Genomic DNA, 19076 nt, shown 5'->3' with positions numbered 1-19076 from the left:
TTATGCAACTGCTAGTGTGTGTGTGTGTGTGTGTGTGTGTGTGTGTGTGTGTGTGTGTGTGTGTGTGTGTGTGTGTGTGTGTGTGCGCGCGTGCTCATTTTATACTTGTGTAGATCATAGTAGTACTACTGACATGTTTTGTCACATGATGCCATTCTACAGCTATGATATTCCTCACACTTGTGGACCAGATCCAAAGGTTAGCACTTTTGTGGTGTGCATTATTTTAGTGTTTGACTGTTTGTGTTACTAGATTTGCTGTCAGTTTGACTTTAGACGTCTGCCTGGTGGTGGTATGGTGTGTCCATGGAAAGTACCACCAGTAGCAATAACAGATGCTAATGTGGCAGCTAGGTGAGACATGGACAAAGTTACAATAAATTTATCAATTTTGGTTGTGTGGTTTTTTTGTTCAAGTTTGCTAAAACTTGACTCAGTTGATACTTGTTGTCTGTTTGTCTGTTGGTCTGCATGTCCATTTGTCGTTTTGCGCATTTGCTAAAATTTAATTTGGTATGACTTGCTTTGAATACATTCACACACGACATTATTCAAGTCTCACATAACCTAAAAGCAACTTTGCATTGCTGAATGTCATTGTGGTGTTTCGCAAAGATAGCTGAATAGCCCACTCTTTGCACAGGCAGATTAGATTATTGGTTGTTAGTTAATTAATTTAATTTTGTATGCAAATTTATTTTGTAGCATGAATATCCTGTTCTGAGAATTTATCATATGTCATTCACAAGCATTTTTACTTTGTTCTGAAGAATTAGCAGCTGGATAGAATTCTCATGAACTATTTTTTCTGAGTTGTGTTCCGTTTAATTATATCCTGTTTTGAGAAATTAGCATCCCAAAGTATACAAGAATACGAAAATATTTATGTAATAAATAAATAACAAAGTAGGGATGGCTGTGTACTTTAAGAAGAAGTAAGGGCCGAAACTTCCGCAGACAAGTACACTGTACTCATACTAAATTTACATCTGAAACCAATCTTCCACAATTAAATCCCTACTTTACTCCTATCCCTACTTTGTTTTATTTATTACATAAATATTTTTGTATTCTTGTACCCGTCCTTTATAGAAACATTGTTACATCTCATAGTATATTTGAGAATTGCTTAGACTACTATGTTAATGCTGCTACTCTATACAGAAGCAAGTTTCATTAGTACCAGGCAATTATATGACAAGCTAATTTGATTATGATATGAATCGGCGTGTGTGTTCCAGTAGGACTCGTACTTTCTCTTCTACCAGTTAGAAAGAACGGTCTCTATCACACGCACGTGCATGTTTTTGCGAAGATCTTGTGAGGGACACAGATCCTGTTTGCGGGCCCACTCAGAACAGGGAATCCAACGAAGCAGTCGACAAGTCAATTGGCACTTAGATTTCTCGAGTAAATCAACGGGCATTTCAAGTAACAGGCAAAGAACAGCAAAGCGAAGATCCTGTGAGCGACACGAAAATCCCATGAGCAAAACGAAGATCAAACTGGCAAGTGATGTTCTCAGGTCTTGTGAATAGTAAACCAGCAAGTGTTTCAAGTTATAACACGTAAGGAATGAATGCAGAAGCAAGATTCTGTGAACGGCGAAGATCCCACGATACAATCATGTGTCACTTATCTGACGTTCGCTTATCCGACAAATCAAGCTTGCACGTGGGTGATGATGTGACAGATGATGTGACAAATAATGCATCGTGCATATTATATAGATTCACAATCAATCATGAAAAGTATAATTTTTATCTCTAGATCAAGAAGACATTTGGTTTGTTTAAATTCAGTTACATTCAGTATACCTAATGTGGAAAAAATGCCGTATAATATGAACAATAGTTGAATACGTAACAGCTTCAGTTATCCAATATATTCACTTATCCAACAGGGTTCAGTCCCAAGGGGGTCGGATAAGTGACACGCAACTGTACTGGCAAGTTGGCACGTCACACGCAGAGAAAGGCGTGGTGGCGAATGGCGTGTCGAATTTCACATAATAAACGTTGTCCAAACGTGCTAGTGCCAAAGCGATAGTCAAAGATCATGGCTCTTGCGTAGCCACCCAAGATGCTATAAAAATTGTGGCATTTTATGGAAGCATTTCAAAGCTATGCTATCCCAAAGTGAAAATTTGATTAATATTAACTACCGGTGCCATTCCTACGTAGGACTTAGGGAGTGCTAGCATTCCCCGATATATGCCGTTACAGCAGATTACAGAGATTCAGAAATGTGTTAGATATCACATTATGGAGATTGGTGACTGTATAGACTGACGTTATCTCTATATACTGTAAACCAAGAAATTTTTGGTGGCGATGTGTTTTTGGGTATTTTGGTATGACTTATGAGGTACTGAAAATAAATCTGTACGTACCTAAATTTTGTGTAAGGAGCCAGCAGCAATGTCCGGAAACATGGTATCGTTGTATACGGGACTTTATGCCCTAACTTGGATGAAAAGTGCCTTGAGGCTGCTTGCAGCCCATGCAAGTCAGCATACCTCGCCGTACTTGCACGCAGTTTAGAGTCGTATTGCCAATACTGTAAACGAATTCTTTTGCTCTTGCTTGCGGCAGTCTCACACATAGAAGCATCAATCTCTGCATTTGCTGAAGCGCATGGGGCCTGGAAGGCAGTTCTTGGTATTGGTAACTCGTCTCTTAGAGTTGGATTTGCCTTCCCTAGCCATTTCAGAAGGCTTGTCATCCTGCACATTTGCTAGAGCTGGGTAATTAAACAACACACGCGTGTAATATGTAGTAGCATGCGCACTTACACTCACACCTACTATTTAAACGTCAAACTTGTAATGTCTGCAATTATCTACTACTAGTAGTACAGGAACTGCTGTGCTGTACACACCAGCTGTGCTGAGCATAATTGCATAATGTCTACTTGCTGTCAACTACTAGGTATTCTAGAGATATTCTGTGCATCCACACAGAAGTTTCAAGCATTCGACGACTTTGACATACCGAAAATTGATCGGTACCAAAATGGAATATCCAGTAAGTACAGAAATTTTTACGTTACCGAAAATTTCTTGGTTTACAGTATAAAGGAGAGATGTCTGTCTGTCTGTATGTGAGTATGCACGTATGTCCGTCACCCTGGTTCCCATATGTGCCGAAGTGAAGGCGAACGCTACACCTTCTAGTTTAATCGAACGAAAGCCCACAATAGTCCGTGTGGACTGTACCTGTTGTTGTCTTTTGCAACGCTTCCGGAGATTGACGATTCCTTGCTGATTGCGGCTGCTCTTCCAGCGCTTGTGTTTCTCTCTAAATTCTGCACCGAATCTGACTTATGCGTTTCCTGCACGAAGTGCTATACCGGGAGTGTGTCGATTTCTACTGAAAAATGTGAGAAGAGCAAGATTCAGCACGTGTATAAAGCCATATATGGTGAGTGTTTAGCTGCTTTTTAAAAAGAAATTAAAAATGCATGTGAACGAGATATACTTACTGATAGATTCTCAGAATGGTATACTCATTCAACAACATCAGAACGGACCATTTGGTTAAATTTTCATTTGTTTTTAACGGGATATTAACTAACAATCAATAATCTAATCAACCCGGGCAAAGAACGGAATCTCATTTTCTTCTCAAGTGAAACAGATCAGACTAACGAGTTTCAAACTGATGGGTACGCCAAAAACGTCGAAAACAGAATGCGAACAGTGCACTAATTTAATTAAACGCATGTGAAGCTATATACAGGTGAGTAAGTAACTGCACCTAAACTTCCAAGTTTCTGCTGCCCTGGATATATAACTCTGTCGGGAAACTCACTGCTAATTTCTTACAACGAGACATTCAGTTGCATCTTCATTTGTCTTCAACAGGATATTAGCCAATAATCTAATCAGCATAGGCAAAGAACCGGATCTGTAGCTGCGTATTTTTTGGGCTATTCGATCCTTGCTAATTTTCTCAGAACGGGGTACAAATGAATGGATATAGCTCTGAACGAAATTCTTCATGACAATTCTGTCTGGCTGCTAATTCTTCAGAAAGGATTAAAATACATGTGAATGAGATATACTTCATTCCAAATTCTCAGAATGAGATACTCATGCAACAGCATAAATTTGCGTAGAACGTTTAATTAATTAACTAACAACTAATAATCTAATCTGCCTGTGTGGAGAACGGCTATTTAGCTTTAGCTAGTTCCTTATATTTAGACAACAGATGATGTTACATCATCATCATCATCATCATCATCATCCATCATTGTGCATGCGCCCAGCTAATTGGAAACCATGCACACATCACACAGATATCAACTCACAGGTTCTGCATGCGAATGTGATTCCTGTTTGTCACAATGCATTTCAATGTCAAAAAGAGCTGAAGCAAATTAAATTAACACATTCTTGCCTAGACACTCTGGTTGTGGAAGAACTCCTGGATAATTGGTTCTCTGTATATGTGACCAATTATCTACATCTAGACAGTCCCGACTTTGAAGACGTTACTGCCATTGTAGGAAACAGGTGTAGCAAACGTAGCTACTCGATGCGTGTATATGTGCAAACAAAGGTCGCCGAATTTTGTTAAGACCTGGATATACTAAAAAATATCTTGCTTTTATCGACGCCGCTGGTAATAACGACATGCTTTGTGCTTACTGTCCAAGGTCAGGAATGGGCAGTTTAAATTTGGTGGAGATACGATGCGTTATTCTAGAGATATTTGCACGCAAATGGAGTCAGGTTCGATCGGCAAGAATTCGCGCATTGCAAGAGAACAAACGAAGACGGCGACACCTTCACTGTCGAGCTCAATCAATGCGGTGTGCGCAAACAAAATTCATTGGTGCTGTGACTTACCGTTTTGAAAATACGCTGGTACATAGACACACACACACACACACACACACACACACACACACACACACACACACACACACACACACACACACACACACACACACACACACACACACACACACACACACACACACACACACACACACACACACTTTATTCATTCATTCATTGTCCGCTACTCATGTACAAGTTCACGACTTCTTGAATTCAACCATCGCTTGTGTGCTTGTTCATGTGCGTAGAGACCAATACGAGAATGACAATCGTGATGACAGATGGCGCATACATATTGACTTGTAATTACTCCTTGAGCCATTTGCTGGTGTATGTGTCGTCGTTCTAAATTTTTCATTCTCTCATCCTCAGACTTCTTTAGACCAGATGACACTTTCTTCCTCCAAATCAAACGACAGACGCCAGTGACTCCCAGTTGTCCTGATTGATGCCCATGTCCTGCAGATGATGACGCAGCATGTCTTTATATCTAAGTTTTTGGCCACCAGTTCTTCTCTTGGCATTTAGCAACTGTCCATAGAACACTTGCTTTTGGTAGCCTTCTGTCATTCATTCTTGTGACATGACCAACCCATTGTAGTTGTTGTTTTGTTATCATACATTCAATCCCTGTCATACCAGATCGTTTCAGAACCTCACTATTTGACACTCTTTCACTCCAATGAATTCGCAAGCTACGACGCAATTTTTTAGTTCTTCAATGTTTCTCCGGTAAAGCGTCCATGATTGTGACCCATATAAAAGAGTTATAAGAATGACTGCCTTGTTTACTTTGATTTTAGTTTTTACTTTGATACCTCTTTGACTCCACAGCCTCTTTTGAAGTGCACCATATGATCTGTTTGCTTTTTGCTAGCATGTAGCAATGTCATTATTAATGCTGCAATCATCAGAGATGACACTACCAAGATATGAAAATGTAGATACTTTCTTTAATGCTTCTCCAGAAACAAAGATATCATCAGCTATTGTTTCTGCTTCTGGAGCAGGTTGAAACAAACATTCTGTCTTTTTTTATATTAATTTGTAAGCCAAAGCTGACAGCAACATTGTTGAAGCAGGAAACGATGTGTTGCATTTCTTCAGCAGAGTGTGCTACACACGCGCACACACGTGCGCACACACACACACACACACACACACACACACACCACACGGACGGATGGACAGACGCACACGTGCGCGTGCACACACACACACACACAGCAGCAGCATTGTTGAAACAGGAAACTATGTGTTGCATCTCTTCAGCAGAGCACACACACACAGCTCTCTTTTTTATAGATTGTCTCATGAGAAATGTTCTTCATCTACAAGTCTTTACTTTATCAAGTTTAAGAACTCCAGCATTGGTTCTTGTGGAATTAATGAGTATTTTTTGTTCATAATCACTTATATATTCATGATTGATAGTATGATTCCTTTTTTGGGGCTGTCCTCTTTGTTTTGTCTGTTTGTTGTTTTTTGGTCTAGTTGTATGTCTGTGTGGCCTGCTTGTGTGTCTGCTTGTGTGTTTACTCAACAAATTGTCTGTTTGGTTATATGTTTATCTGTTAGTCTTATAGCTGCCTTTATATGCACATTTTGTCTACTTTTTTTTTGATACATGAAAAACAACCCGGTATATTATTGCTGCCTTGTTATTCTAGAGCTGAAATGCTATTGGATCAATATCGCAAGAAAGCAGAACTTTTCCAAACTCGTAATCTTCTTGTCCCTCTTGGAGATGACTTTCGATATGACAAAGAATTAGAGATAGCTCGTCAGTTTTCTCATTATAACAAGATCATCTCCTATATCAACTCACATCCAGAGATGAGAGCTAGAGTTAGTTATGTTTTAATAAGTCAGTACAGAGCAAGGCAATAAGAGATTTGATTGTTGTGTTCTTAAATCTGACCTTTTAGATGATGTTTATACGTATTTGTTTATTTGTGACATTTGCAAATGCTGTTTGATAAATCAATGTGGAGGTGAATAGGCAGGCAGAAACGACTGGCAGATTGTTTTATTAATACTGTACTAACATTTGTGTTAGTAAGTAGTATCTGAATACCCATTCTTTGCAGGGTGGAAGAGCAGGCAGTGGGTGTAGATTATCACAACTCTATTTACCCACAGATTAGCAACTTTCTTTATTGATTCTGTATGTAAATATACTTGAACTTCTAGATTTAACGATATTGTTACACCAATTAGCATCCAGTTTTTGTCATGAAACAAAAGGAAAGTAGTCGCCTACATTGACAAACAGATGAGAGAAGTAAGATGTGATTGATTGTGTGGCATAGTGATCTGATCTTAATAAAAAATCAAAGCCAGTATTTAATTTACTCATATTATCGGTGAAGTGGTAATACTGCAGCATCAAAGGAACTTTACCTGACTCTTCCCCACCCGGTACAGCAGACCCTTGATTATCCAACCCCTCGATTATCTGACTGTGTTTGCAAAGTGGAAATGACATCACAAGCCTGTTTTGTGCAAGTGCAGTGACAACGTGCAGTAATGGCGACAAAAGATACGGAAGCTTCTAGGATTAGTTTCAACTGTTTGGTGATTGTAGTTTGCATGTATAGTGCTCGTCTAGCTAATTGTGTACCTGTTCTGGAGTTCATACCACGTACATACTTGGAGTCAAAAAAAGCTGACTGGAACTCTGAGGTACGATTGAAACTCCAACGCTTCAATTATCTGTTCTTTTTACTTATCTGACCCCTATTCTTTTGCGGCTTGCCCAAAAGGGGTCGGATAATCGAGGGTCTACTGTAGTATAATGTGGCGGGAGAGGGTCTGGTTACGTGAGACTGTCGACATTCAGACATACAGACATTTTGTTTTCTGGATTCTTGAAATGCAGAAATCACCTGCAGTTAGTTAGTACTGAATACAACAGAGGCAGATTTGATTAATGGACAGATAGACAAGCTGTTTATAGATTTTTATTGTCAAACAATTGCTGTTTTGGTTTGTAGGTAAATTTATTTTAAAGGCCACAACAGTTTGTTATTGTGTATTAGTTGCTTAATTAAAGGTGCCCCCTCATGAATTCACGCTCACCACGACAAGTGATTCCTTGATCTTTTTCTTGTTGCACATGACCCGAAAATGGGTCTGGAACTTTGAGGCTAGTAGCTATCATGCAGGATAGAGGCAAGATCTGCGTTTTGTCGGCATTCGGCACCTCTCCTTGGCCACTTTCACGCTCTGAGTTTTTGGATGCCATCACGTTAGTACGATAATGCTCTGGTTTCCACCCATTTCCAGGTTACGTGCAACAAGAAAACAATTAATAAAGCGCTTTGTAGTTCAACAGCAAGCTATTTCAAGATGGTAAATGGTAAGTGTGTAGATAAAGAACTTATTAAACACACTTGTCGTTAGCTTTCTCAAAATGTCAAGTACGAGGAGCGAAACTGCTGCGGCGGACAAGAACGCGATTCACCTTTCTCTTCTGAGCACTAGGAATAAAGACTGTATGTCATAGAACATGGTGCACCCTAAGATGTTCGCTTGCTCTGCTTCGTTATGACACAACTTGAAATTGTGGCATGTTTCAAGTTTGCTTGTGTGTGTCTGCACATGTGCGGTGAATCATGAGCGGGCACCTTTAAGCTCATGTTTTAAAGAAACACGTCTACTTCATAACAGACAAACAGGTGGACTGGTTTGTGAGTTATATGTATGACAGATACACTGATAAATGTATAGAGAAGTATGGCAGGCAAGGAAACTTCTGCGTAGTATGACTGTGGTTTGTGCTGTAGGTTCAATTTGCTACTTTAAGTGAGTACACAAAGGCTGTGGTGGAAGATGTTGGTATGGACGTGTTGTGTAATTGGTGCCAACTCGGTTGGTTTTATATTGAAGCTTTTTCTTTTTTAGGAACTTTATCTTCATTTCCAATTTTAAGTGGAGATTTCTACACGTACGCGGATCGGTGAGTGACAGGAATGTCACTTGAGTATTGTTTCACATTGATATTTTTGTGGTAGTCACTTAGCATGCATTTGATTAGGTGACATAATTTAATCTGCAGCCTTGACTATCTGGCTACAGGAAGATTGGAACAGCATTGACCTCACAAGAATGAAAGCAGTTCAGACAGTTGCATAGTTAGCAAATAGATTGCTCTGCTTACCTGAGATGCAAGCAAGAAGGGTCTGCCATAGACGTTTAAAGGGTTGATGCATGTCAAATGGACGTAGACTTCCTTTTTCCAGGATGTTCTTGCTTCAGAAAGTTGTTTGTAGTTGAAATGGTAGTTTTAGAGATTTTAATTGGACATCTGACATGCATAGACTGTTAATTAAGGCCAGATGAGGATATTGCTTTGATTCCTTCATTGTTGTCTGCTTTGACGTTACTATTAGAAATGCTGTGTGACAGTCTTCTGTGTTTGAGCCCTATAATAGTATTACAGCTGACATGGGTATGGCTGCTGGGGAGATTGAGGAAGATATGTATTACTTATTTGGATCTAATGTATCTGATCAAATGCAAGCCTAAGGGCTTCCAATCCATGGTGAAATGGGAGAAGGTATTTTATGTACTGGAGTGAATGTTGGATTTACCGACCTTGAGTGTAACAATACTTCAGTTTTAATGCCATTGTTTTGTACACATCAAGATTATCGTAGTTCTCTGTGCACTGACTATCAATATAACAACTTTGATTCAATGACAACTCTCTCTCTTAATTAACAACCACATATTTTTGTTTGCACCGAGCAAGATTATCGACTGACTATAAGTATAACAAACTTTGATTTAACGACATCTTTCTCTTAGTTAACAACCGCATATTTTGTTTGTGCTGTATTTGGGATATGTGGGATATAACAACTTTTGTCATTAGGAGATGTCATGTGTGTTCATACGGTAGTATTTGTCATTTACCTATTTCATCTTTAAACCAGTGTCAACTATGGAAAGTGAACACTTTGAGCTTCTGTTATCAGGACATCACAGTTGTTGAAAACTTGTTTTGGATATATTACTTGAGCAGTAAAACATCAGAAACAAAGGAAATTACACAGCATTTTGACATATGTGTTTACTGATTCGATATGGCAATTTAGGTTTAAGAACACTTTGGCTTTAATGGCACCTCAAATTTAATGACATGGGTTTTGTGGATTTTAAAGTATTATTAATTAAAAGTCCAAAGTTTATTGTAGTTGAATGCATTTATTCGTATATTGTCACAATGTATGTATGCTGCAGTTTTTTAATATTTATACAGGAGTGATCATTATTGGAGTGGTTATTACACTACACGGCCATTTTTCAAACTGATGGACAGACGTTTGGAATCTGCTCTCAGGTATTGTATGTTGCCGTCTGCATTAGACCCTTAGTCTTAGCTTACTAGTTACAGGAGCATGTTAGTTATGTATGTTTCCAGTTGGACTTCAGATTGGGCAGAGTAGATTGTTGTTGCCCTAATATGTACCTTTAGAGCTTGTATTGTAGCGCTTGTAAGAAATAAAGAATATGACAGACAGGTAGACAGGTTTGGTGTTTTGTTTGCAGTCTTGGTGGTCGCTGGACATTCTTTTAGTGTGTTGATTTATGAAATATACTACCATTGTCAGACAGATCAAGATAACTCACCTCAAAATCAGCTCAAGCAAGAGTAGCAGCACTTTTTGATTAGTTTGTTGTGGTAAACTTTCCAAACCACAAGAGTCTGGACAAGTGAAGATCTTGCTCCTGCCTCTGAAGAGATCATTCAAAATTAGAAAGAAAACACCCTGCTAGAGTTGAGAATATTCATGGTGTACCAGCTGACAATTTTGAGCCAATAGTATTGTCAAAAACGGATATCTTCTCTGCAATTTGCCAGTCACCTAGAGGTTCAGGCAACTAGGGGTTCAGGCACTGGGCCATCAGGATGGCGGTACGAAAATTTTAAATTCTTACTGAATCTGAGGAGGTGGCAGATCTTTTACACAATGTTTGCGCTGCTATTGCCCAAGGAATCCCACCTGATTGCTCTAACAGAAGTCCTATGGAAATGTTCAGCCAATAGCAAAAGGGGAAACATTACATTAGTTGACGGAAAGGGCAATCTACTTACAGAAAAAAACACGAATTGATGTTGCTCAAAACTGATATCAAGAATGCATTCAATTTTTTGGATAGAGGTCGGGTATCGAAAGAGGTGTCAACAACATTTCCAGACATTTACCATGTCCAACAAATGTATCTTGACATTGGTTCCAAATCAGGGTTCTAGGCAGGATATTTGGAAGGTGTAGCAGTATGGGTGTGCCACATAAGTCTGGTATGTGGGCGTGGCATGTAAGTGTCTGTGCAAAATTATGAAATAAATTAAAAAATTACTCCTTGTTTGGGGAGTGGTTTAGGATACCTACTGTACCACACTATGAAATCCAATTACAATACTATAGGTATGCAATTAGAGACTCACGATTAATAAGTGTCCACCTTTTTGCTCATTATCACTCTGTTGACAAACGTTTTACAGGTAATGAACGAGCACTATCTAGCTAGTCCCTCCCCTTTGTCATGACTTTTAGAGAGGGAGTGCACAGTGCGTGTGTGGCGTACAGTACCTACTACATGCACATCCAGTATATTGGAGGCGTAGCGGTCAGCTCTGAAAGTGTAGCAGCATGCCTGGCTAGAACTCTGGTTCCTTGAACTTTGTTCAAGAGAACAAGCCTAGTTCTTAGCTCACAATGGGGCATTCATCAAGGCGACCCTTTAGGTCTAGCTTTGTTTTCAACAACAATACATGCAACTCTGTTAGAGATTCAAAAGGAGAACCCTAAGATCCAAATATTGGCTTACCTTGATGATGTCTTCCTCTTGGGACCACCATTGAAAGTCCTCACAGCATTGGAAAATCTTCGTGCTCAGTTTTTGCACAGTCCACCTGGAAATAACTGACTCAAAATGTGAGATCTACTGCACTACCACAGTGCTCAATGAGATCAGTTTATTGACCTCCATCCTGGTCAAGTCAGATGGCACTTGGTTTTAAGTGTTCCAGTAGGAACAGATCAGTTTATGCAGAATTCCTGCTCTGCATCAGTGCAGTCTAGATATTACCTGTGAAAAACTTACAAAGGTAGACGACGTTTAGGGTGCAATGCTCTTACTTCATTGCTGTCATGTGCTTAGGATCAATCACTTGGCTCGTTCTGTTCTTGCACACTTTTTTCAGTCAGCTGCTAGAATTTATGACTTTCAGTCATGATCACATTCACTGCCCTAATTAGGTTGTGATTATTTGGATAATATTGTGTGGAACCAGACAACCTTGCCAATCAAATCGGTGGTTCGTGGATTCAGTTTGTCTCTGGTCAGCTTGATCGCACCTCAGCTTTCCTGTCTTCTTAGGTACATTCATTGAATGAGTTGCCAAACCTTTTTCCAAATTTAGAGCCAGCAATAGATGAAATCATATCAGCATCACAACCAGCAAGTTCTATTTCTCACATCCTCCACTCAATCTTGCCAGAATCTCAATCTTTGTTAGACATTTTGTTGTCACGAAGAAAGCTTCAGCACAAGCTGACAACGAAAAGAAGCAGAGCAGAAGCAGCTAAATGGCTGGAAAATGCTACCACTATTAGAGATGAGGCAAGATTTTGATCTGTACAAGGTAAAGATGCAGGTTCTTGGCTATCTGCGATACCAGCATCAAGAGAGTTCGAACTCAGTTTTATGCAAATTTTGCTTGGCGGCTCTCGTGTGGCTGGCTTGGTCTTCCTTTACCATACAGTGACATGACAATGTTCAGATTTTTAATGTTCAGATTTGTAACCGTGGTAAATCTATAACCAACACTAGTGGTTATCATCAGATCACTTGCGAGACAAGGGGAGGGCCAGTTTGGACACACAATTGCATCAAGTCTGTGTGGTCTGACTGTCTAAGTCATCTCCAAAACCACCATCACAAAGAAACAGTCCTGATATCTCATTTTCAGCTTCTGCCACCACTGATGGGGCTGCAGAATGTACCCAAGAGACATACCCAGGAGGTATGCCAGTCTAAGTAGTCCCTTTTGTTATGGAGCACTTCGGACCATGAGGAAAGCAGGCTGAAGCCTACATTGATCAACTATCAAAGAGATCCAGAGATGAATGTGGAAAACTGGACAGGGCAAAATTTAAAGTCTACTGGAGAAAGAGAATGGCCATCCAGCTTCAGAAGAACAATACATCCAGCTTGGTACAGGCATTCTGACTTATAAGCTAGTTTTTGTTGAACATGCATGCAGAGACATTTATGTTCCTTTACCTAACTTAATTTGCGTGTTGTAATTAGCAGTTGGACAGTGTGAACTGTACTTAGCCTTTGCTTGCTATTGTATCTAACTTTAGTTATGAAAATATATGATTATGACAGACAGACAGACAGACAAATGCAATATGCTTGTCAAAATTTGTATCAGTTTGTCCCTTGTGGAATACTAGCATAGTTGTGTTGGTTGCACCTTATGTAGAGTTAAAGTTCTTTATCAGTAGTGAAATGCCTTTGAAAGGCAAATGCATGAACAATCTGACAGATAGATAATCAGTGAAAATTAGAAAAGACACATTGCTGGTTGTGTGATGTACACAACTTTCATTGTATGTTTTATTTGACAGTGTGTCTTATAAGTTTTTGATTGATTTACTATTGTATGAACAGGTCAGCAGAAATCCTTTTCTCTCTGGCCACAGTAGCAGCTCGTGTGGAAGGTCCCAGCTCTTTTCCTGTGGCTGAATTGTTTGGTCTGATAACATCCAGTCGGAGGGACCTTGCATTGTTTCAGCATCATGATGGAATCACAGGAACAGCCAAGAATTTTGTAGTTCAGGACTATGGAAACAGGTGCGAAATATTGATTTACCATAAGAGCATTTGTATTGATTGCATGGGTTCTAAGATGTTGTGTTGTACTAAACCATCTGTGAGGAATTTATTGTTTATGCCAGAATGCTTTACTAACTACCAACTTGTTTGATATTGTTTATTACTTCAGGGTCTGTGCAGAATTTAATTTGCATGGTTTTTCAACCACACAAGACTGCATGAATTAAATCTTGTCTGCTTACTCTCCTGGTCTTTTTTCTCTCTTTCTCCTTTCTTCTTTGCACACTTAAGCACTTTTAGTGAGTGAGAGAATGATGATTAATAAGTGAGCGAGCATGGAGAGAGTGGGGAGCATAAAGAGAATAGAGGTAGGAAAGCTGAGGGAGAAAAGAGGAAAAAAGAATGCAAGGAAAGAGCAATTACAGATAAGGTACCCACAGGCAGGCAGACAAGCAGGTTGTGACTTCCCATGTTTATTTATTGTTGACTGGTGTCTGTGGTGATTTCAGGCCTCTTGTTTTGTCTTTAGGATGTTGTCTGCTATCAACTCAGCTCAAATTGTCATGATTAAGTCAGCTCAGTTTTTATTATCCAGTGACAGAAAAGCCATATTACCGCAAGAAATGTACTTTGAAGTGGTGAGATTTGTTATTGCTTGGTATATCAATTGCAAATTAAGTATGTATATATATATATATATATATATATATATATATATATATATATAGTGGGCATGTGCACATGCTTTCACATAGCAACACCATTCCTTGCATAGACATGGATAGCTGTTGATTAGTCTATTTCCTGAAGATTAAGCTTACCTGTATAGTTGTGGGGTAGCAACCACTGGAATGGTTGTTGATTGGTCATGTTTGCATGATATTGCAACTATGTACAAGTGCAATTAGCTATAGCCTCGGGATGCCTAAACTTTCTTTCTATGACTCAACCATAACACTGATTCTCGAGTCAGACAAATGAATAGTCGGTAACTCCAACAATTATCTATGCACTATGTTTTTAACTGTACAGTAGTTCCCCTCGTGGACGTTCATCTCTAAGTTTCCATCAAAGTGGTCTCTCAAAAGGGGTGGTCTTTCATCGGGGGGGGGGGGGGGGAACGTTTTTGTTGAACTCGTTAATTAAGTTTTATGCTACACACTGTATTTAGTTTTCTACAGTGTGCTGTACAGTACACATACAAACAACAAGAATAATGCACTAAGTTTCATTAATTTAACAAGAAAACTGATCAATTTTTATGTAAAACAATGTCACTGGCTATCTGTTGCAAAGAATTCAGATATTCTTGTCTGTGTGTTGAATGTTTTATGAGTCATCTTCTCAACAATTTCCTGGCTCTTGCAAATTAGTTTCAACATTTCAGCACTATCATTAAGTTTCTAAGTTCATGCAAGTACACAGCAGCTGCTTTTGCAGATAACTTATCATGACTGTCATGGACATCTAGCTCTTCATCTGAGTCTGACTCGGGAACAGTTTGGTGTAACACTCGCTCGAGAAGATTTTCCTCCCAGTCTTTCTCTTCAGTGCACATACATGTAGTTGCCAAATCTTGATCACAATTGGCATACTCGGTTCAAGTTGTGCCAGCAGCATTCACCAGAGACGCGAGTTCATTTTCAAGACTCATATTTTCTTGCTCTGATTCTGGTAAGTATGTTGTACAGTGCTCCCACGCATAAACGCCCATCCGGGAGTGATGCCAGGAAAGTGTGTGTAATTCAAATGTTCTGTCATGTCTATCGACGAAACTCAGTAACAAGATTCAGCAATCGTAGCTGTATTTCGTTGTGAAAGAACTCAACAAACGGTTGCGTTTTACAGCAGTCCTTGCTTGAGGAATCACGTTTTCTTTGTATTGCACATTTGGTTCATTTTTATGCTACAATGTTTCATTATTTAACTACAGACATGGGCATAATTATGGAGCCACCCTGAGCATGTGACTTAGATTAAAATATTATTGGACTTCCTCAGACACAGCAAGTACATGCATCTACAGTGACAGCTGCACTTCTAGTAAATTAATACAAGTCTAATGGTGAGGTAACGGCTCTGATTGTGCAATCCACATGTCTGCAGGTCTGAGATTGGAGGTGATGTGTGACCTGTTGAGATACACAACTGCTTCTTACTGTGTCACTTCAACCACTAAATTTGGAAGTTACTAGAATCAAAATTGTTTTCAAAAAGCTTCTAGCAATAAAATGACTTTGTTTATGTCGGAAGACATACTCAAAGATTAAATAGAGACTATACATTTCAGTTTACTTGCATATTGTAGTCTATTCTCATCTGCTCCTGTGGTGCCACATGTAACATGAACGGTTTGGACATGGTAGTGCATGGTGGCGGTGGTTAGTCTGATTGTTCTCTTAGTCTTTTTATTGCTAAGGGTTGTCAAAACGTCTAATCAGAACAATATAAATACCCAAATAGCATGATTTGATGTAGAACCAGAGGGTCAGCAGGTATATTCATAAATCTGCAATGTTCTGTTGATTTCTCTGCCTCAGCTTATATGGGGGTGGCTCCATAATTATGCCCATGTCTGTAGTTATTTTGCAGAAAGGGACATGAATGATTATCTAGGTAATCATCGTGGCAATTTTTGAAACGTGCTTTCGTTTTTGAGATATTGAAGAGAAAGGCCCATGAAGAGGGGTGCGCATGCGGTCATAAATCTCTACAAAACGGTAACGCAATATGGTGAAATGCAAGGATAACATAGCAGACACGATTTCTAATATTCATCATGGGGATTTTTGATTGATGCTTTTGACGCGAAAATATGACAACATGAATATGTGCAACATTCTGTATTACGCCATCCATAAATATTATTCACTTACAGTAAAAAAACAGCTAAAAAGCTACACAGAACCTAAAATCTAAGAACTATACAAAACAACTAAGGATCGAAACGCCTGAAAAACAACAAGACTGAGCATTATTCGGTCTTCTGTAGTGAAAGTGACAACCCAGTCGTCTAAACAGTCCTGAAGGCCTTCATCTAAGATCTCCTTGCCTGGTAAAAGTTGCCCGAGCTCACAAGAACTGGCAGAAACTTTGCATAGGTCTTTCACGTAGTCAGACATCAGCGAAGGAGACACTAACCTGTCATTCCCAAAATGGGACCTTCCTGTGAGTCAACAGGAACACTCATTCGCTTCCGTCTAACCTTGTTCAAAACACTTCTTCTGTCTCTGAACAGCTGTTGCTCACTCCGACGCACGGCAAAGAAGACAGGTGCAAGAATACGGCGCAGTTGCTGTGCGACCGCATAGCGTTGCAACAGTAAAAGGCGGAGTCAAGTTTATCAACCAATCAGTAATAGGCAATGCCCCTAACAACAGCCAATCACCATCTTGTATTACTAACTTTCTTTTAGAAGGTTCTGTGACATCATAATTACATTACCAGAAAGTCCTCGCATCGAGGACCACGCTCATCTAATCAGCTATAGCGTACAACCTGGGGGGCGCTAGGCCGCGCCAAAGTTATGGGCGTTTATGCGTGGGACACTGTACCACCTTCATCCACTGCATCTGGTTCAATAAATCCACACTTAGCAAAGCATTTTTTGATGGTTGATGGGTGAACCCTGTCCCATGCACTTCTCAGCTAGACTATTGCATCAAGAACATTAACTTTTTTTGCCAACTCTAATGCACATGAGGCTTCATGCATGTGGAACAGGACATGACGAAGCAGCTGTTTACGATAATGCATCTTGACAGTTTGTATTATTCCAGCATCACATGGCTGAAGTTTCGAAGTGGTATTAGGTGGTAGAAAGACTAATTTGACATTACTTCTGACAACATCAGGATGAGCAGTGCAGTTGTCCACAAACAACAAAATAGATCATTCTTCACTCTTCATTTTGATGTTCACTTTGTTCAATCAGTCTCGAGCAGTTGACTTGTCATCCATGCTTTTTGTTAGCTGCATAACTGACAGAAGACAAGCTGTGACTCCTGTAAACAATGAGGATTTGCAGATCTTCCAATAACTAGTGATGTCAACTTCTCCCCTGTAGCAAAGCACGCGAGTAGAGCGGTTATTCTTTCCGTAGCATCTTTGCCACCCTTGGCTTTCCTCACATTTCACAAGCATTGATCTCTTAGGCAGAGCTCTGTTGAAGAGGCCTGTCTCATCAGCATTGAAAACATTATTCAAGTCATACCCCTCAAAAATTGACACCAATCTTTGGTGCTAGTCAGCCACATGGTGGGGTTCACATCTGCCGCTTTGCCTGAAAGGCACGTCAATCGAACATTGTGTCACTTCATCCAACGATCCAACCGTTCGTTAGAGCCAGAAAAGGAACTGTGTCCCAACTGCTCAGCATACATTAGGGCTCGTTCTTGGATCATGCGGCCACTTATCGGAATGTTCTTTGCCCGTGCCAAAGTGAACCACTCCCAAACAACTCTGTCCAAATCTTTGTAGCACAACTTTCTAACCTTGCTGTAGTTCCTCTCTGCTTAACCTCCGGTTTTCCATTGCTATCTAATGCTCTTTTGGTTCCTTACAATTTCTTGAATTTGTGTCTTACTTACGCCAAGATCTTCAGCGATTGAGCGACACGAACAGCCTTCTTTAATCTTGTCCAGCACAGCTATCCTTTCATGAAGGGCTAGGATCTTACGTTTTTGAGACGACATTCGACTACTTCTGTACGCACACGTGCTACTGTGCTGTGGTTGATTGGTGACTACACTCCTTTCATTGTACATACCCGGATGTATTGGTGCAGTGGCGGCGACAGGCAATGCTAAGTGGTCGCTCAGGGCAGGAACACGTGACAACTTTGAGCCTACTTTGGTGGTTGCTGGTCGCGTTAGAGGGGTGGTCGCTGGTCGTGTTAGAGGGGTGGTCGCTGGTCGTGTTAGAGGGGTGGTCGCTGAAGAAGAGGGTTACGAGCAATACAAATTTCATCGGTGCCAAGCCAAACTGGTCATAAACAAGAGGTGGTTGCTCACGAGGGTGGTTGTCCAAGAGGGGGACTACTGTATTATGTTTGTCAATTGTCAATTCTTGTTTGGTCACAGTTGTATCCTGTAGGATATATGCAGTTTCCAATGAAGTGAACTGGTATCTAAAGCGGAAGCAGACTTAGAGTCACACTGTGATCTTTGACATTCATACTGAGACATGCACGTACAACATTACATTAAACATGCAAGTGAAGTATAGTAAATCAGTGACACTGCTTAAATCAACAGACCTTGTCTGAAATGTCAATGTCATTGCGTTGTGTTGTGTAGGATGACTTTATTCAGTCTTATGACTCAACTCCTGTGAAGAAAACTATTGCTTTGTCCGAACATCCAAAGTATGT

The 19076-nt window shown here is 39.9% G+C and overlaps 1 protein-coding gene across 2 annotated transcripts in view; it reads left to right on the top strand.

Annotated features, from left to right (window-relative positions):
* The window catches only part of LOC134187566 (alpha-mannosidase 2x-like), a 43829-nt gene that overhangs the window by 18367 nt on the left and 6386 nt on the right, over positions 1-19076 (top strand). For both annotated transcript variants that reach the window (XM_062655717.1, XM_062655718.1), the window contains exons 5-13: positions 114-199; positions 254-354; positions 6520-6697; positions 8638-8689; positions 8756-8810; positions 10116-10196; positions 13541-13723; positions 14235-14343; positions 19003-19070. In XM_062655717.1, the coding sequence (XP_062511701.1) occupies positions 114-199; positions 254-354; positions 6520-6697; positions 8638-8689; positions 8756-8810; positions 10116-10196; positions 13541-13723; positions 14235-14343; positions 19003-19070 (913 nt within the window). The remainder of the gene's footprint in view (positions 1-113; positions 200-253; positions 355-6519; positions 6698-8637; positions 8690-8755; positions 8811-10115; positions 10197-13540; positions 13724-14234; positions 14344-19002; positions 19071-19076) is intronic.

This window comes from Corticium candelabrum, chromosome 12, assembly GCF_963422355.1.
Source record: "Corticium candelabrum chromosome 12, ooCorCand1.1, whole genome shotgun sequence".
NCBI classification, from domain to species: domain Eukaryota; kingdom Metazoa; phylum Porifera; class Homoscleromorpha; order Homosclerophorida; family Plakinidae; genus Corticium; species Corticium candelabrum.
Note: the sequence above shows the minus strand (reverse complement) of the source record. Positions and strands in the feature narration are given on the sequence as shown.